Here is a 20,815-nt window from a genome sequence, read left to right as displayed (position 1 = left end):
TAGGGGGAAAAGCCATTGTTAACCAGCCTTGTTGCTGTCAAGTCGGAGTCGGGATGCACCTAAGGCCAGTGTTATACTTCCTATATCTGAGAGTATGCAAGAGCCAATTTGTTGTGCCCACACGGACTTGTTCGCATAGGGTCCACACATCAACTGCGCATGCATCCTCCAAGCTAACCCCAAGCAGTCTTGAAAGAGTCCAACAAGAACAACTTTGCGTCGGTGGGGTCCACAGCTGTCCATGTGTGTGTCTGCAAGGGAGTATATTTGAGGCTTAAGCCACCTCTCTGCAAACTGAACACACAGCACAGCAGGTGGTTGTCCTCAGTCTACCAAAACTGATTAAACCTGATCTGATCTGAGCTCTCCTGTTTTCTTTTTTAGTATAAATGAGCCTTTGAACTACACAATTTTACCTTAACCTCACTGTAAAATTCCAGCAAGTGGTGATTCACAATGGACCTCTACTGTCAGAAAAAATTTGCATAATGTTTGGTGTTATCACCACAGGATACTTTGGTACTGACAGACCTGTAGTCCTCATTTTTATTACTTAGAGAAAAATGACAATGAGGATCCTCCATGTCTCTGAGTTGGATTCCATATTCATCTTAATTGGTGCCTGGCAGGTTATACAGAATGGAGACGGATTTGAAGTCATTTACTGAAAGTTCTTGACAGGCACGGGGGAAGAGAACGTCAAGCCCTGTGCTGGCATACATAGCTTGAAAATCATCCGTCAAACTTTAGCATATCTAAGGAGAAGGCTGCCTGTCATCTTCGATGTACATCTAACCGTGCACAAGGGTGGATTTGATCAGGAACTGTGTTGTACTGCCGATGTAAAGCGCATTCATCAAGTTGATATTTGGTTGACAAGACAAAAAAAAATGCCCTGGAAAGGCAAAGAGGGTTTTATAATGAGATGGTTTTGAGCTAAACATAGTGCCAAAGGGTTTTTTAAATAATGAATTTGTGCACAGCGTCTTAAAAACTAAATATTCAGAGCTTCATACATCATCAGGCATATTCCACCATCTTAACTTAAAAAATGCAATGTTCTCTTTTTGCCCCGATGTTGTTCCGTTACGCTAGATGTGGTTTGTCGGTTTTGTTTTGCAAAACATTGCTGACAAGTGCATGGCTCAGCCAGGCAGATTATCAGTGGAAATCTCCACTCCAACTTCTTTATTTCACCTCGAATCAATGTGGTGAACAGCAAGACGTGATTGATAATGATATTGAGATTGATTGTCTAAATCCCTTCCCACAGTTCAAAGTCCCCAAACAGATAGTATATATACATGCAATTCAGTCCAGAGATAGGACTTGGCAGGAGCTGCCAATAGATAAGTGAAATAGGGCCAGAGTGAAAAGGCCTATCAGTCCCTAAGGGGCTTAGCTGCAGGATTGTGAAGCTCTAAACTGGCCGTGGTGGAGGGAGATAGTCGACATTGGTTTTAAATTACCCAAGATTGCCTTGTGGTTTCAGTCTGCGGGGGACGCCGGCAGACAAGATGTTTGTTAAAACAAGTGCAGACATGGAGGCAGATTGGGGCGAAGAGCAGACCTGCGATTTCCTAGCCAGACAGAACAGGTTGGAGGGTTGGTAATTGCAGAATTGGCAGAGAGGCTAAGGAGGTCTTGCAGCAATGATATCTGCCACTGGGACTGAAGTACTGGTGATGTTGGAAAAGGGCTCAGTTTCCTCCCCGGGAGGATATTCTATCTGATGCCACAGAAGCTACAGTACACAACACACTAATGGCACTGTTGTTCATTTGCCTGCTTTGTAGCATGGCATAACTCTCTCTAAATTACTGTGTGGAAAATGACCAATAATTATATGGTAGCTAGTAATTATCATACAGGTGCTCTTGTGGGGTGGGTGCCAACCATGTTCAGTGCTTCCAAAGTCCTGAGTTCATGGTCTGCCTAGAAACTTTCCAGTCTTCTGTCTCTGCCCCCCCCCAAAAAAAAAATCCTTAAAAGAAATATTTCATTTTTGCAAAATTGGATTTCTTGCCAAGAGATAGATGGGTGACAAACAAACAAGATATAATGAGTTAATTAATGAACGTTAATCATGCTGGTAGGTGGATTCTGTTATCTTGAGAATGAGCCAGGTTAGCTGTTTAGCCCCAGTTTCATGCTAAGCTAAGCTAACTGGCTGCTGGCTCAAGTTTCATGTTGAGTGGACAGATTCAAAATTGGTATCAGAGAGTGTGTCTTTTCATCTAACTCTCTGTTCATATGACTATATTATTGATGAAGTCAAGGACCTGAAACAACTGTTGGTAACAGATCCGCATCCCTGATTTTGATGTTAAACAGTCATGTTGTCTTTAAGACCTGTGCAATAAATACAGCAAAAATAGAAAAGCAGTCAATAACAGTAAAAAAAAAAAAAAAAGGCTTCACGAATGTAACCTTGCGAACATGTAAAAATGCTGCAAAACAACAGAGAGCAATGTCAATTTCAACCTCACTAAATAGCTGTGTTTTGAACCTGTTCAGGAACATCTTATTTTTCATTTAATGCCTTGCCACTTATCCACTTTTACAATTTTTCATTTCCACCTGCACAATGCCTCCCACACTCATTCACTGGCATTCAGGGAGAGTGCTATGTGCATAGCACTCCACTACAGTACCAAACTTCCACACACACAGCTTTTAATGCTGAAAGTTTACTTTTGTTACAGGTGCAATAACAAAAGGCCTTTTAAGTCTGACTTGAAAATCTTTAGGAGAAATTGGCTCCAGCATTGAGGGGTTGAGGTATTGATTCTGGCCTCTGGCTCAGTCCAGGAAAAGATGGATAGATTTCTTTGAAATGCACTCTGCGTGAGAATATAAAGACTGTTGTGTGTTCTCACTCAGGAATAAATTGTTTCATGACATATCTGGGGCCACCTTTTTAGCTTCAAGCTGTCTGCTTCTCTTGAAAGGGGAATGTTGACAGGGTGGAGCACATTCATCTGTACTCCCAGACTACCCACACCTCATAGAAGCTTTTATTGAAAGTTAAATCTCCTTCAGAGAGTTGGCAGCTTCTCATTGGGATATCTATTTCAGCAGCTGTCGGAGCTGATTATATGGGGGTTGTGCCACACACTGGCAGCGATATAAACCTCCTACAGAGAGAAGGACTATTATGATGCTATTGATTGATGCATTCATCTGCATGCATGAGAACAGTCTCTTTACTCAGGAGCAGCCATTTGTATTGATGGTGTGCAACATGTGATTGGTGAGACATTTTGATTTTGGTTTATGGCACTTACACACAACGGTGAAGTCACACATAAGATCATGATGTCATGTAATTTCTCTCGAACAAGATGCTTGAATGTTTACCTCAGGGCAGAACAGTCCTATAGCAGATCAATAACAAGTTGCAGGCATTATTGGAGATTTTCCCAACTCTGAAGTCTGATACCAAGAGCCTTGTGTAAGAATCAAAGCAATGCAAATTGATTTATTGCTTGTTCACACCCTGTTACCCTGTCTTAATGGTCAAAATAGTTCAGCTCAAGCAATGCATGTGGATGGTACTTAAGTGCTGTCAATGAAAAAGCAGTATGGGTTTGTCCCACCTACTGTTTTCTTACATCAAATCCATAGAAAATCAACAAGGAAACATAGTTACCAAGAGATGCTACTATGTAATTTGGTTTAGTATCACTATACATTCTTGTTTAGTATTGGATTTGTTATTACCTTGCTAAAAGTAAAGTATTTTAATTGTCACTGTATCGACTTAAGCATTTGGTATTGCTAAAAAATCAGACTGCAGTATATGTAATATTTCTAATGTATTTTTCTTACTGCCTTCATCCGAAAATATATGCAACTGAACCTGAAGTGTTTTAATTAGGGCCCGAGCAACGAGTTGCGTGGGCCCAACGGGGCCATGCAACGAGTTGCAAGGACCCTCTTGTTTTCGGTCTGTTTATTATTATTATTATTATTATTATTAGGGCCCGAGCAACGAGTTGCGTGGGCCCAACGGGGCCATGCAACGAGTTGCAAGGACCCTCTTGTTTTCGGTCTGTTTATTATTATTATTATTATTATTAGGGCCCGAGCAACGAGTTGCGTGGGCCCAACGGGGCCATGCAACGAGTTGCAAGGACCCTCTTGTTTTCGGTCTGTTTATTATTATTATTATTATTATTATTATTATTATTATTATTTTTTTTCTTCTTTTTCCGCCTCTTAGATCGGCTTTTTGAGGGCCTTAACATGCGTGAAAACTTACCAAAATTTGCAGACGCGTCAGGCACGGCGAAAAATTTAATAATTTAGGGGTCTTGAGCATGGGCGTGGTAAAATGCCCTCGGTAGCGCCACCTACATTTTTAAACGGAACAGCCCCTCAAGCCCGTTGCGCCTAAAAATCTGAAAATCTGCACACATATGTAACATCCCATGACGCACCAAAAAGTCTCTTGGAGCCATATTCTAAACCCAACAGAAAGTATTTTTATTTTGACCGGAAGGTGAAAAAATTGTGTGTTTTTGGCCATTTCCAGGGGTCGCTTGAACGCGAACTAGTCCTAGACGCATTATCCAATTGACTTCAAAACTTAATAGTATGTTCTTAAGACATAGACGATGTTAAATTGCGGCAGATTTTGAGTTTTTGTTGAAGGGCGTGGAAGTTATGGCCCCTCAAAGTTCGATTACTCGCCACGAAACAGGAAGTTGCTTTATTTTTGCTATATTTCGGCCATACTTTGTCCAAACTGCATCAAACTTTACAGGATTGTTAATGGTACCTATCTGCACACATCCATATGTCAATATTCATACAATTGTTGTAGCGCCACCTATTTATAGCAGGAAATGACATATTTTATAGTGTGATGTCCAGTTTCTAGACGGGTGACCAGATTCACTTCAAATGTTGTCAGCCCCTCCTTGACAATTTTTGGAAGACTGGCTCCGAAAATTGTGAGTTTGGGTCGAAGCGTGTGCCGGTTCTGGCCCGTCAAAGTTCAGAAACCCAACTTCCTGTTTGAAACCTCAGATTTTGGGGTAACTTCCTGTTGCGACTCTCTACTTTATCCTACAGATGGAGCCATTGTATTACTCTTTGATGGGTTTTTGGAAGGGGGTCTCTGTGTGTGTGTGTCTGTGTGTGTGTGTTTGAGGGGGGAGGGGAAGAGGAGTTGATTGAGTCTGTGAGAAGCTGCCACAGGGAGGTTACAGTCAAGAGAGCCATGAGCTGTCACAGATGATGAGTTCTGAAAAATATTATCACAGAAAATAATTAGCATAAAAGCTTTTATTTTAAATTTGTTGCAACAAATTCAGGTTTCTTACAGCATTTTCCTTATTGAAAACTAAATTCTACCTGAAATGTATCAATAAAAATCTTCTTTTGCAGTTAATGTCACCAGTTTATAGTTTAGTTTTAATAGCATTCCCTGTCACTGATGTGCCTTTAATTATCGGTTCTATCAGGGATCATTTATGTGTTTATCTTACGGGGGTGAGCCACCTCACAGGTTGGTTATATTACCTGTTGACCTCAGCTCAGTGAGCTAAGACAATGTTTAATGCAGTGTTTTTTCTGATATGAAAATGGATATTATTCAGCACATCTAACCTCAGCAGGCCCCTCTTCAGAAACTCATATCTGCAGATGTCAAAGCTGGCTCAAAAAATTAAACTGGCTTCAAATTAATTTTAAGGAATTGTAGGTTATTTTGAATTCATGTAATCTTTCTCCATCACCCTTTCTGTTTCTTTCCATCTCTCTACTCATCTTCTCCCATATGTCTCCCCTTGACCAAAGCTGAGCGTGGATTGATGCTGTCTTTACAGTTTGGTTTTGATCAGTTAGGAAATTTCACACGGGGTCAGCTGATTTTTTCGTGTTACTCAGTGTACGGCGACAGGAAAAGTGCACTAGGTCCACGGGCGTCGAGGTGAACCAGCTGAATATAAGCCACTCAAGTTGACGACAAGTGCATTGAAAAGTAAAAGCTGCTGGCCTTTACCTTTTCTTTGTCAAAGCGCCTGTTCGGCAAGTAGTTAGTAAAGTAATATTTTCAGCCTTGTCCACAGTCTCATAACATGTTTAACAGGAAGCACAGCACGCTGGTTAAGCTCATGGCAAACTGTTACTAACAGCTAAAATGAAAGCTTGTCTGTATGTAGTCTAACTGGTTAGTTTGTCACTAATCTCCAAATTTTGCAAATTGCTATAAACTTCACTCTCTTAAACCAGTAACAGTCTGAGCTGGACTGATAGGGGTCTGTATGGATAAAGATAAAATCCTAATGATACCCATCCCTACAGCTGGTTAGTGGCTTCGCCCTGACTTTAGGCAGATGAGATATTCACTGTTCAAATAACTTCATTATAAGCCTTGTTTAAGCATAAATGATTTATATATGCACCCAATAACAGAACTTAAAAAAATGCTTTTGCTCAAAGCTCAAAGCTTTTAAACTCAAGTTAAAACTGAGTTTTATCTCCTTTTGGGAGGGGGTATCTGTGTGTGTGTGTGTGTGTGTGTGTGTGTGTGTGTGTTTGTGTTTGTGTTTGAGGGGGGAGGGGAAGAGGAGTTGATTGAGTCTGTGAGAAGCTGCCACAGGGAGGTTACAGTCAAGAGAGCCAAGAGCTGTCACAGATGATGAGCTCTGAAAAATATTATCACAGAAAATAATTAGCGTAAAAGCTTTTATTTAAAATTTTTACATCTCGGAAGTGTGAACTGTTACGCCAGCGTGTGCCCTGCGACCTGCGTTGACCCCGCGGTTGCCGGGGTCCCGCGGTCGCCGCTCCCCCGACGGGCGCCGGGTGCGAGGGCCCGTTCAACGCTGCTCGCAGCTTTAATTATTATTATTATTATTATTTTTTTTCTTCTTTTTCCGCCTCTTAGATCGGCTTTTTGAGGGCCTTAACATGCGTGAAAACTTACCAAAATTTGCAGACGCGTCAGGCACGGCGAAAAATTTAATAATTTAGGGGTCTTGAGCATGGGCGTGGTAAAATGCCCTCGGTAGCGCCACCTACATTTTTAAACGGAACAGCCCCTCAAGCCCGTTGCGCCTAAAAATCTGAAAATCTGCACACATATGTAACATCCCATGACGCACCAAAAAGTCTCTTGGAGCCATATTCTAAACCCAACAGAAAGTATTTTTATTTTGACCGGAAGGTGAAAAAATTGTGTGTTTTTGGCCATTTCCAGGGGTCGCTTGAACGCGAACTAGTCCTAGACGCATTATCCCATTGACTTCAAAACTTAATAGTATGTTCTTAAGACATAGACGATGTTAAATTGCGGCAGATTTTGAGTTTTTGTTGAAGGGCGTGGAAGTTATGGCCCCTCAAAGTTCGATTACTCGCCACGAAACAGGAAGTTGCTTTATTTTTGCTATATTTCGGCCATACTTTGTCCAAACTGCATCAAACTTTACAGGATTGTTAATGGTACCTATCTGCACACATCCATATGTCAATATTCATACAATTGTTGTAGCGCCACCTATTTATAGCAGGAAATGACATATTTTATAGTGTGATGTCCAGTTTCTAGACGGGTGACCAGATTCACTTCAAATGTTGTCAGCCCCTCCTTGACAATTTTTGGAAGACTGGCTCCGAAAATTGTGAGTTTGGGTCGAAGCGTGTGCCGGTTCTGGCCCGTCAAAGTTCGGAAACCCAACTTCCTGTTTGAAACCTCAGATTTTGGGGTAACTTCCTGTTGCGACTCTCTACTTTATCCTACAGATGGAGCCATTGTATTACTCTTTGATGGGTTTTTGGAAGGGGGTCTCTGTGTGTGTGTGTCTGTGTGTGTGTGTTTGAGGGGGGAGGGGAAGAGGAGTTGATTGAGTCTGTGAGAAGCTGCCACAGGGAGGTTACAGTCAAGAGAGCCATGAGCTGTCACAGATGATGAGTTCTGAAAAATATTATCACAGAAAATAATTAGCATAAAAGCTTTTATTTTAAATTTGTTGCAACAAATTCAGGTTTCTTACAGCATTTTCCTTATTGAAAACTAAATTCTACCTGAAATGTATCAATAAAAATCTTCTTTTGCAGTTAATGTCACCAGTTTATAGTTTAGTTTTAATAGCATTCCCTGTCACTGATGTGCCTTTAATTATCGGTTCTATCAGGGATCATTTATGTGTTTATCTTACGGGGGTGAGCCACCTCACAGGTTGGTTATATTACCTGTTGACCTCAGCTCAGTGAGCTAAGACAATGTTTAATGCAATGTTTTTTCTGATATGAAAATGGATATTATTCAGCACATCTAACCTCAGCAGGCCCCTCTTCAGAAACTCATATCTGCAGATGTCAAAGCTGGCTCAAAAAATTAAACTGGCTTCAAATTAATTTTAAGGAATTGTAGGTTATTTTGAATTCATGTAATCTTTCTCCATCACCCTTTCTGTTTCTTTCCATCTCTCTACTCATCTTCTCCCATATGTCTCCCCTTGACCAAAGCTGAGCGTGGATTGATGCTGTCTTTACAGTTTGGTTTTGATCAGTTAGGAAATTTCACACGGGGTCAGCTGATTTTTTCGTGTTACTCAGTGTACGGCGACAGGAAAAGTGCACTAGGTCCACGGGCGTCGAGGTGAACCAGCTGAATATAAGCCACTCAAGTTGACGACAAGTGCATTGAAAAGTAAAAGCTGCTGGCCTTTACCTTTTCTTTGTCAAAGCGCCTGTTCGGCAAGTAGTTAGTAAAGTAATATTTTCAGCCTTGTCCACAGTCTCATAACATGTTTAACAGGAAGCACAGCACGCTGGTTAAGCTCATGGCAAACTGTTACTAACAGCTAAAATGAAAGCTTGTCTGTATGTAGTCTAACTGGTTAGTTTGTCACTAATCTCCAAATTTTGCAAATTGCTATAAACTTCACTCTCTTAAACCAGTAACAGTCTGAGCTGGACTGATAGGGGTCTGTATGGATAAAGATAAAATCCTAATGATACCCATCCCTACAGCTGGTTAGTGGCTTCGCCCTGACTTTAGGCAGATGAGATATTCACTGTTCAAATAACTTCATTATAAGCCTTGTTTAAGCATAAATGATTTATATATGCACCCAATAACAGAACTTAAAAAAATGCTTTTGCTCAAAGCTCAAAGCTTTTAAACTCAAGTTAAAACTGAGTTTTATCTCCTTTTGGGAGGGGGTATCTGTGTGTGTGTGTGTGTGTGTGTGTGTGTGTGTGTTTGTGTTTGTGTTTGAGGGGGGAGGGGAAGAGGAGTTGATTGAGTCTGTGAGAAGCTGCCACAGGGAGGTTACAGTCAAGAGAGCCAAGAGCTGTCACAGATGATGAGCTCTGAAAAATATTATCACAGAAAATAATTAGCGTAAAAGCTTTTATTTAAAATTTTTACATCTGGGAAGTGTGAACTGTTACGCCAGCGTGTGCCCTGCGACCTGCGTTGACCCCGCGGTTGCCGGGGTCCCGCGGTCGCCGCTCCCCCGACGGGCGCCGGGTGCGAGGGCCCGTTCAACGCTGCTCGCAGCTTTAATTAGGGCCCGAGCAACGAGTTGCGTGGGCCCAACGGGGCCATGCAACGAGTTGCAAGGACCCTCTTGTTTTCGGTCTGTTTATTATTATTATTATTATTATTATTATTATTATTATTATTTTTTTTCTTCTTTTTCCGCCTCTTAGATCGGCTTTTTGAGGGCCTTAACATGCGTGAAAACTTACCAAAATTTGCAGACGCGTCAGGCACGGCGAAAAATTTAATAATTTAGGGGTCTTGAGCATGGGCGTGGTAAAATGCCCTCGGTAGCGCCACCTACATTTTTAAACGGAACAGCCCCTCAAGCCCGTTGCGCCTAAAAATCTGAAAATCTGCACACATATGTAACATCCCATGACGCACCAAAAAGTCTCTTGGAGCCATATTCTAAACCCAACAGAAAGTATTTTTATTTTGACCGGAAGGTGAAAAAATTGTGTGTTTTTGGCCATTTCCAGGGGTCGCTTGAACGCGAACTAGTCCTAGACGCATTATCCCATTGACTTCAAAACTTAATAGTATGTTCTTAAGACATAGACGATGTTAAATTGCGGCAGATTTTGAGTTTTTGTTGAAGGGCGTGGAAGTTATGGCCCCTCAAAGTTCGATTACTCGCCACGAAACAGGAAGTTGCTTTATTTTTGCTATATTTCGGCCATACTTTGTCCAAACTGCATCAAACTTTACAGGATTGGTAATGGTACCTATCTGCACACATCCATATGTCAATATTCATACAATTGTTGTAGCGCCACCTATTTATAGCAGGAAATGACATATTTTATAGTGTGATGTCCAGTTTCTAGACGGGTGACCAGATTCACTTCAAATGTTGTCAGCCCCTCCTTGACAATTTTTGGAAGAAGTCCTCCGAAAATTGTGAGTTTGGGTCGAAGCGTGTGCCGGTTCTGGCCCGTCAAAGTTCGGAAACCCAACTTCCTGTTTGAAACCTCAGATTTTGGGGTAACTTCCTGTTGCGACTCTCTACTTTATCCTACAGATGGAGCCATTGTATTACTCTTTGATGGGTTTTTGGAAGGGGGTCTCTGTGTGTGTGTGTCTGTGTGTGTGTGTTTGAGGGGGGAGGGGAAGAGGAGTTGATTGAGTCTGTGAGAAGCTGCCACAGGGAGGTTACAGTCAGGAGAGCCAAGAGCTGTCACAGATGATGAGCTCTGAAAAATATTATCACAGAAAATAATTAGCATAAAAGCTTTTATTTTAAATTTGTTGCAACAAATTCAGGTTTCTTACAGCATTTTCCTTATTGAAAACTAAATTCTACCTGAAATGTATCAATAAAAATCTTCTTTTGCAGTTAATGTCACCAGTTTATAGTTTAGTTTTAATAGCATTCCCTGTCACTGATGTGCCTTTAATTATCGGTTCTATCAGGGATCATTTATGTGTTTATCTTACGGGGGTGAGCCACCTCACAGGTTGGTTATATTACCTGTTGACCTCAGCTCAGTGAGCTAAGACAATGTTTAATGCAGTGTTTTTTCTGATATGAAAATGGATATTATTCAGCACATCTAACCTCAGCAGGCCCCTCTTCAGAAACTCATATCTGCAGATGTCAAAGCTGGCTCAAACGTTGTCCACAGTCTCATGACATGTTTAACACGAAGCACAGCACGCTGGTTAAGCTCATGGCAAACTGTTACTAACAGCTAAAATGAAAGCTTGTCTGTATGTAGTCTAACTGGTTAGTTTGTCACTAATCTCCAAATTTTGCAAATTGCTATAAACTTCACTCTCTTAAACCAGTAACAGTCTGAGCTGGACTGATAGGGGTCTGTATGGATAAAGATAAAATCCTAATGATACCCATCCCTACAGCTGGTTAGTGGCTTCGCCCTGACTTTAGGCAGATGAGATATTCACTGTTCAAATAACTTCATTATAACCCTTGTTTAAGCATAAATGATTTATATATGCACCCAATAACAGAACTTGCAAAAAAATGCTTTTGCTCAAAGCTCAAAGCTTGTAAACTCAAGTTAAAACTGAGTTTTATCTCCTTTTGGGAGGGGGTATCTGTGTGTGTGTGTGTGTTTGTGTTTGTGTTTGTGTTTGTGTTTGAGGGGGGAGGGGAAGAGGAGTTGATTGAGTCTGTGAGAAGCTGCCACAGAGAGGTTACAGTCAGGAGAGCCAAGAGCTGTCACAGATGATGAGCTCTGAAAAATATTATCACAGAAAATAATTAGCATAAAAGCTTTTATTTAAAATTTTTACATCTGGGAAGTGTGAACTGTTACGCCAGCGTGTGCCCTGCGACCTGCGTTGACCCCGCGGTTGCCGGGGTCCCGCGGTCGCCGCTCCCCCGACGGGCGCCGGGTGCGAGGGCCCGTTCAACGCTGCTCGCAGCTTTAATTATTATTATTATTATTTTTTTTCTTCTTTTTCCGCCTCTTAGATCGGCTTTTTGAGGGCCTTAACATGCGTGAAAACTTACCAAAATTTGCAGACGCGTCAGGCACGGCGAAAAATTTAATAATTTAGGGGTCTTGAGCATGGGCGTGGTAAAATGGCCTCGGTAGCGCCACCTACATTTTTAAACGGAACAGCCCCTCAAGCCCGTTGCGCCTAAAAATCTGAAAATCTGCACACATATGTAACATCCCATGACGCACCAAAAAGTCTCTTGGAGCCATATTCTAAACCCAACAGAAAGTATTTTTATTTTGACCGGAAGGTGAAAAAATTGTGTGTTTTTGGCCATTTCCAGGGGTCGCTTGAACGCGAACTAGTCCTAGACGCATTATCCGATTGACTTCAAAACTTAATAGTATGTTCTTAAGACATAGACGATGTTAAATTGCGGCAGATTTTGAGTTTTTGTTGAAGGGCGTGGAAGTTATGGCCCCTCAAAGTTCGATTACTCGCCACGAAACAGGAAGTTGCTTTATTTTTGCTATATTTCGGCCATACTTTGTCCAAACTGCATCAAACTTTACAGGATTGTTAATGGTACCTATCTGCACACATCCATATGTCAATATTCATACAATTGTTGTAGCACCACCTATTTATAGCAGGAAATGACATATTTTATAGTGTGATGTCCAGTTTCTAGACGGGTGACCAGATTCACTTCAAATGTTGTCAGCCCCTCCTTGAGGAATTTTTTGGAAGACTGGCTCCGAAAATTGTGAGTTTTGGTCGAAGCGTGTGCCGGTTCTGGCCCGTCAAAGTTCAGAAACCCAACTTCCTGTTTGAAACCTCAGATTTTGGGGTAACTTCCTGTTGCGACTCTCTACTTTATCCTATAGATGGAGCCATTGTATTACTCTTTGATGGGTTTTTGGAAGGGGGTCTCTGTGTGTGTGCGTCTGTGTGTGTGTGTGTGTTTGTGTTTGTGTTTGTGTTTGAGGGGGGAGGGGAAGAAGAGTTGATTGAGTCTGTGAGAAGCTGCCACAGAGAGGTTACAGTCAGGAGAGCCAAGAGCTGCTTTACACGCGGTATAAAAACTTCAGTTAAGATTTGAGCTGTCACTTGAGAAAGCATCATGCCAAAAACTAAGGAAATCACTGTAGACTTGAAGAATTGTCGATGCTTAGGAAGCAGGAGAAGGATATACAAAGTTATAACAGCATTTCCAAGCGTCAAGAACTCAAATGAGAAGCGTCACCGAGAAATTCAAGGAGAGCCACACTGTGCAGAACAAGCCTGGCAGAGGTAGGAAGCCAAAGATTTCAATGACCCTGGAAAGAAAACCAGTTAGAGACCTGTCTAAAGAACCCATAAATGCTGCCAAGACACTAGTGAATGACTTAGTTAAGTCTGAAATTGTAGTCTCAAAGAAGATTACATGAATTCATGTAATCTTACCATATGTCTCCCCTTGACCAAAGCTGAGCGTGGATTGATGCTGTCTTTACAGTTTGGTTTTGATCAGTTAGGAAATTTCACACGGGGTCAGCTGATTTTTTTCGTCTTACTCAGTGTACGGCGACAGGAAAAGTGCACTAGGTCCACCGGCGTCGAGGTGAACCAGCTGAATATAAGCCACTCAAGTTGACGACAAGTGCATTGAAAAGTAAAAGCTGCTGGCCTTTACCTTTTCTTTGTAAAAGCGCCTGTTTGGCCAGTAGTTAGTAAAGTAATATTTTCAGCGTTGTCCACAGTCTCATAACATGTTTAACAGGAAGCACAGCACGCTGGTTAAGCTCATGGCAAACTGTTACTAACAGCTAAAATGAAAGCTTGTCTGTATGTAGTCTAACTGGTTAGTTTGTCACTAATCTCCAAATTTGGCAAATTGCTATAAACTTCACTCTCTTAAACCAGTAACAGTCTGAGCTGGACTGATAGGGGTCTGTATGGATAAAGATAAAATCCTAATGATACCCATCCCTACAGCTGGTTAGTGGCTTCGCCCTGACTTTAGGCAGATGAGATATTCACTGTTCAAATAACTTCATTATAACCCTTGTTTAAGCATAAATGATTTATATATGCACCCAATAACAGAACTTAAAAAAATGCTTTTGCTCAAAGCTCAAAGCTTGTAAACTCAAGTTAAAACTGAGTTTTATCTCCTTTTGGGAGGGGGTATTTCTCTGTGTGTTTGTGTGTGTGTGTGTGGGTGTGTTTGTGTTTGTGTTTGTGTTTGAGGGGGGAGGGGAAGAGGAGTTGATTGAGTCTGTGAGAAGCTGCCACAGAGAGGTTACAGTCAAGAGAGCCAAGAGCTGTCACAGATGATGAGCTCTGAAAAATATTATCACAGAAAATAATTAGCGTAAAAGCTTTTATTTAAAATTTTTACATCTGGGAAGTGTGAACTGTTACGCCAGCGTGTGCCCTGCGACCTGCGTTGACCCCGCGGTTGCCGGGGTCCCGCGGTCGCCGCTCCCCCGACGGGCGCCGGGTGCGAGGGCCCGTTCAACGCTGCTCGCAGCTTTAATTTCTTTTGCATTCAAATTAACTCAGCAACAAGAGAATCATTAATAGAACAGATCCATTAATGATGTCTTTGAAAGGGATGAAGTTTCAAATTGGGACCTCACCCCTCTCATTTTCCTGATTTATTATTAAATACAGAGCTGACGTTTTAAAAAAAATGAAACCTCTCAAAATTAAACAAGAAATGGGCTCTGTTTTAGTCACATTCTTTTAGATGGCTTTTTTTCTTCAGAATTCTCCCATCACCCACTGACTCGGAATCCTTTTCGCTCCTCCATCGATTTGAATATCAAACACCAACAAAAGCCACCTCTTTGGGTTTGTTTGAGCTCCACCATGCTGTGAGAGGAAGGTGGGCGGCACAGGGTGAAGGATCTTTGAACTACTGAGTCAAAATATTGATGGAACGGAGCCAGTCCCTGTGACGCTACAGCCAAAGACTCATGTTAATGTTCCCCAAGTTCTTGGCAACGTAGACATTTTTATTTATTTAAAGAGGAAGCTGACTGAGCATGAAGTACAAGCTCTCTTTCAGCACTGCCTTTATATGCCTAGAGATTCACACACTCCAGGGAGGTGGAGGACAACCACAGCTCCCTACTGGTGGCCAACTGAACCATTGGGGGTTAAGAGCCTTGCTTGTTGGTGGTACTTCAAAAAAGATTTCTCATTCCTCACACAGATTCTCAGCTAGTCTTGGGAATAAGTTTTCAGCCACCTGTTACTGCTGCCTCACATTTAATCAGCAATTAACATTATAGGTTGTACAGGCTGTGTATTATGCTGCTATACAGTGGGTGGATCCACTGTTCAGCTTCCTCCAGAAAATGATGAACTCACAACTAATTATACATTGGCAGTTAACAGCTGTTGCAGAATGCTAATGAGCTTAGCATTATGGCTTGGAGGGAAAAGCTATTGTATATAGGGGAAATTTACATGGAGATAAACATTCTGTGTGTTGAATATTATTACATTTTTATACAGAATCTCTTTTTTTTTTTACATTGACCAATGTAAACAATTTAAGATTCTGGCTATGTCCATGGTTCTGAATATCAAGACATAAATTAATATAAGAAGTACCAAACAGTAACTTAACAGTGTTGGAAAAACTGCTTAAAAAGTAGCAATACCACAGTGTAAAAATACCCAAAATAAAAGTCATACATTCAAAATTTTTTATTTAATGGCATTGCGGTGACAACAAGCTATAGCTATATAATAGTTATATTAATGTCAGACTTTGCAGAAATAGCAGCAAAAGCACAAGTTTTATGAATAACATTAACAATGGTTCTACTAAATTGTCCCAGTAAGCTATAACAGACATTGTTAATTTTATTACAACTGTGTTTTTTCTACTGTGACAAAAGCCCATTGTGTGCTGATTAGTTTCAAATGTTTTTCAAATTATTGCTAGCAGGCTGGGAATAACTTCAGCGGCTTTGTTCACTGTCACTTCTCGCTGATGTTTTACACTTAACACTTAACCTAGCTATCTAACATACAGGTACAGTCAGTTAACAAGTTGCTTTGATAATGTGTTAGCTGTAGGAGGAAATGCATTTCTGGACAGGCTCTCAACAATTCTTCAACCTTTTTTACCTAACATACATACTTTGGCAATCATCCCTTTTCTATGTCCACCCCCTCAAAAAACAGACAAAGCAGCAAATATATCATTAGCAGCTGCCCTATGAAGCTGGATATTAATTATCCAGTGTTCTCCTCGTTTGGCCACTCATTTGCACTTGTACTGTAAATGTCACCAGAGAGATAAATGGGAAAACAAAAACCCCAGCTCGTAGCCTTTATGCAGCAGAATGTCAGAGGGAGCTTGTAAGAGATGAGATATTGGTTTTGGCCTGGCATAGATTCTGGCTCAAAGGACATTCCCAGAGGCAATAAAATTTGTATGTCATCTGTGTTTAGAAATTTATTAGCAATGCACAAGCAAACATTTTCTGATTCACAATTTGGATTCATTTCTGGTTAGGAGCAGGGCAATATGCTGCACATCTGTTATCAACAAAAAATCAGTGTAATCATGTATTTGAAGCTCTATATATATCATTTTGTCCATTTCTTGTCTAAGTCATCTGCCTTCACTGAAAACGACCTCCTATAGTGTAAAAGCTGCTTTTTCGTTCTACATTTTTTACTCTGTATGAGCTCCTTTCCAGCCACATATTGTTCGGACATGCCTTTTTTGTAGATTTATGAGTGGATTGAAAAGCACTTTGGGGGAAAAAAGCTCAACTCTCACATTCTCTGTGTGGCCTTTAAGGTGCGAGGAATAAAGGGGTATTTGTATTAATCGATCACACGCCAAGCCTGGTTGAAGCCTGGCCTTAATGGTTGCTTGCTGTCATTTTGCAAGCAGCTTGTAAAAAGGATTAGAGTGGCTCTGTGGAGTAAGGGCGCATGAACAGCAAAGTTCTGTGGCCGGCAAGGAAAATAAATCAATTTATCCCTGATGGCGGTGCAGTTTGGGAACATAATGCCTAACGATGATGGAGTTTGGACACTTCATACTTGTCATTGTGAAATTGGACTGCCGTGTTGCTAATGATGGTAATGTATGTTGTGCCTAGCCTACTACAGTAATCCTTCACTCTGTCTCACTTAAATGCATCTCATTGTCGGGCATATTGCATTATGAATACTGCTGGGGAAAAAAAGAATTTAATTTATTCATTCATTTGAGCAGCAAGTTAATGGAAAAACTGTATAACCATATACATTTCTTCCTTTTGTCACAGGCGATTGTAACTTTGAGAAGCCTCTGGCAGCATGTGGGTACAGCCAAGGCAGAGATGATGACCTTGACTGGGAGCAGGCCAACACTAGAGAGAAACCCTCATCAGATCCATGGATGCCCTCAGGTAAGGACGGTGACACTGGCTCAGTGAAAAGGAGAAATGATTATTCCATCACCTTACAGAGAATACATCATTGCCATAGTCTGCACATTTGACATAGACTGTTTTATGTAAGAAGCAGTATACTGCCTTGAAGGAAAGATTATTTTTACGTAAAGTAATATTATTTTCTAAACAGGAAGAACCCACTTGTCAAAATGATATTCAGTCTGGTGAAGGACAAATATATAGATAATTCCAGAAAAATACTCAAAAGAAGAAGGTAAGTCGCCCATGACATCTGCAATGATTAAGACTATCCTTGAAAATAGTAAATACTACTTGGCTCAAGTGGACAAGCTATATGCACAACAATTATAAATATTCTAAACATGCAACTAATTTGACAGAGCATTTACATGATAGATTTTTTTTCTGCTATGCTTTTTCTCTGAAATTAAAATGGCCAGTTCAGTCTGATGATGTAGGTGTTTCCATGAGACATTTTTCTAATTAGGCTATAAATCTGACTATAATTAGAATATACTGTAAAGCTCCATGTAAACAGTTTTAGTGCTAGAGACTAATAAATATTGATTACAGCTCATATGTTCATGCACTACTATTTAGTCTTGTAAGCATAAACTTTAAAGGGAAAACAGTATTTCTACATTATTCTTCTCTTGAGTTCCAACACTATTTTCTTCTCTTTTGTTATTAATGTGGGAAGTTGATGCAGCTTCTTTCCACATGAGTATCTACTACACAGGATCTTTGGGGCAGTCACAAGAGCTTAGACAAAAGCGACATTTGATATCAAAATACTCAGATCCATTTTAATTAAAGAAGTCTTTCCATCAGCCACACATTGAAATTCATTAAAATGCCTTCCCTGCATTTTGTGTCTGTCGCACACAATTTGTCTCTTTAATGTTCCATTGATCGCTTTTCATTTGATTTGAAATGCAGAGATATCACCATCACTGAGCAGAAGGCACCTAAGGAATTAGACTAATGGAATGACGTTTTCTATTTTTTTTGTTTTCACGTTATAACAAAGGTAGCGATGCAAACTAATGGATATTGTTTTCCTCCCCTATCTGACGCCTAATCTCACAAAGGCTGCATCACAGATAGATTGCACTGGGCCCCCCCAAGTGACACAGGGGGAATTAATTAGCAGGCCCTCACTAATTTTAAGCAGCCTTTGCCCAGACCTGTTTGTGTGTACATCAGGATGATGTGTGTTGAAGCGCCCCGGAGAAATTACTTTCCATGGAGGGGGAAGTGTCTACTTTTTCCATCGCAATTGATTAATGTCGGGACACATGGAGGCTGGGCAAAGGTTACAGCGAAATCTGGAAAAGCCTTGACCTACAAATTAACACGTTGCACATGTTCTAAATTTAACATATCTGATTAAAATCCCATGTCTGGTTAAGAGGTGTCCCTGATTGTGCTTCCTAGTCTGAGTACACTTCAGAAAGGCTTGTTTTCTACCTGTGCGTCTTGAATTGTGTGTAATTAACAGGTTGCAGCTCTTTCCCCATTTCTCGGTATGAGCACTCAACCTGCCACGCGAAATTGTAATCTCTCCTCTTTGACCACATTGAAAGGGATGTGAAATGTAGAGTACTTGACGGCTGAAATTGTTTTAGGGCTACTAGAGAGGGGGTTGATGGGTAGAAATGCATTTAGGTGAAAGCCACACTGGTGGAAAAGCTATCTCACCTTTGATTGCTGTCTCTCTCTCAACCTGTACTTATGAATCTTCACAAAACGACCTTATCATACTCACAGAGCAGATTGTTATCCTACCTGGTGTGGCGCCTGGATGGAAATAGAATAGAAGTAGGCTTCAAACAGTCTGCCATGTCCAAATTTTTTATTTTCCTGCCTACTGTGTAATCTCTGACAATCTATTCCTTTACGTTGACCAGAACACTCTCTGGAGTAAACAGACTGGATAAAGGTTATCCCACCACCTGTTGGCTTGGCACGCTCCTGACAGCGCCTACAGCATACAATTTCTTGACCCTCCTCCCTGACAACACACAAGGACATGAGTGATGATTGGTCGGAGTCAAACTTGTAGTGTGGACAGCCTCCCGACCAAGATGCAGCAAGAATATATGGCACTTAGATTGACTAATTTGACATAATGAGCATTGTGACAAAAAAAAAATAATCAAGTAGTCTGATCCTGGCTTAAGAATTATGTCTAAGTTGGACAATTCTGGACTTATGTTAAGTAATATGCCCTTTATATAGCAAATAAGGTTGAGCAACACGTCTGACATTCTTTCTCTTGCAGACCTACATTCAATGTTTCACTTTTTATCAACCATAGCCAGGATCTTTCTCTAACCTTAACCAAGTGTTCCAGTTGTCTAACCCCAAACATACCTCACCCATAGCAGGTATTGTGGTAAAAAAAAAAAAAAAAGAAAGTTGTCACTGGATGAAAAAAAGATATCCTTAAATGTAATCAGTTTATAGAATCGTTGAGCATTGATGTTCTTGTCTGTTAAATCTCCTATTTGTAATTAGATACCATGCAGGTCAGAATGTGATGAGATTAAACACTGGATTAGACATGAGGTTTTAAAAAATAAATTGTCAAGTTCATTATGCAATGATATGATGTTCTCATTTTATTAGAGGTAAAAGGCATTCAGACCTTAAAGCTTCCCACTGTCTATCTGCTTTCAAAAATTGTATCAAAGGCTTGTGAAATCAATAAGAGACATCCTAAATTAAGATGCTGTGTCAATATGGTAAGTGTAGCAAATGTGCTCATGAGAGGCCTTGAGCAGAGTTTGATGTCAGCCTGCTGAGGACTCTCCTTCATCCTGCAACCAAAGACCCAACTGGCCCGATTCCATCCTAACATGTAAATAAAAGGGTACCAAAACGGAAAAGCGGAATGAAGCGCAACAGGGAAAACAAGCACCCTGGTCACACGAAGAGGAGACAAGCAGTGCCTGAAACTCTCTGTTGTTTACGATGATCCGCTCCCTACCTAATTGCTACGTCTGGATGGAGAGTAGCCTTGTTTATGCCTCTGCGCAGCTCTGATTGCATGCTTTGGCTCCTTTAGGGTGGCTCAGCCCAGTTCTGAGGCTCTGAGTGTCTGCTTGGGCACTCCCCAGCCCGCGCCCTCTCCCAAGCCAACTGGAGAAACCCCCGGCAGAACTGTCACTATCAGTCCTGTTATTACCAACAAGCCTCATCTGTCCTGGACAATGATAATAAAACCATCTCAGCCAAGACAACACTCATTCAAGCCTTGGAGAATGGAGCTGGATGCACTTCTGTCAGAATCAGATGTTGGCTCTAATTACATATTATTTGATGAGAAAATTACCACACTTGAATCAAAGACATTTATATCATGTCTTACAAAACTGATTTCTCTAGTTTTCACTCTACTCTCTGTTGTTATGAGTTCCCCAATGTGGTGCATTAGTCTCAAAGAAGAATGGATGTAGCCGACTGGGTGGGGAAGTTTGCAGTGTGTGGT

At 41.0% G+C, this 20,815-nt stretch overlaps 1 protein-coding gene across 6 annotated transcripts in view; it reads left to right on the top strand.

The window, feature by feature from the left end:
- The window catches only part of LOC108884224 (protein tyrosine phosphatase receptor type M), a 156,066-nt gene that overhangs the window by 29,307 nt on the left and 105,944 nt on the right, over positions 1-20,815 (top strand). For all 6 annotated transcript variants that reach the window (XM_051069897.1, XM_051069900.1, XM_051069899.1 and 3 more), the window contains exon 2: positions 17,194-17,316. In XM_051069897.1, coding sequence (XP_050925854.1) covers positions 17,194-17,316 — 123 coding nt within the window. The remainder of the gene's footprint in view (positions 1-17,193; positions 17,317-20,815) is intronic.

This window comes from Lates calcarifer, linkage group LG4, assembly GCF_001640805.2.
Source record: "Lates calcarifer isolate ASB-BC8 linkage group LG4, TLL_Latcal_v3, whole genome shotgun sequence".
Lineage (NCBI taxonomy): Eukaryota > Metazoa > Chordata > Actinopteri > Centropomidae > Lates > Lates calcarifer.
This window is presented reverse-complemented; position numbering and strand designations above follow the sequence as displayed.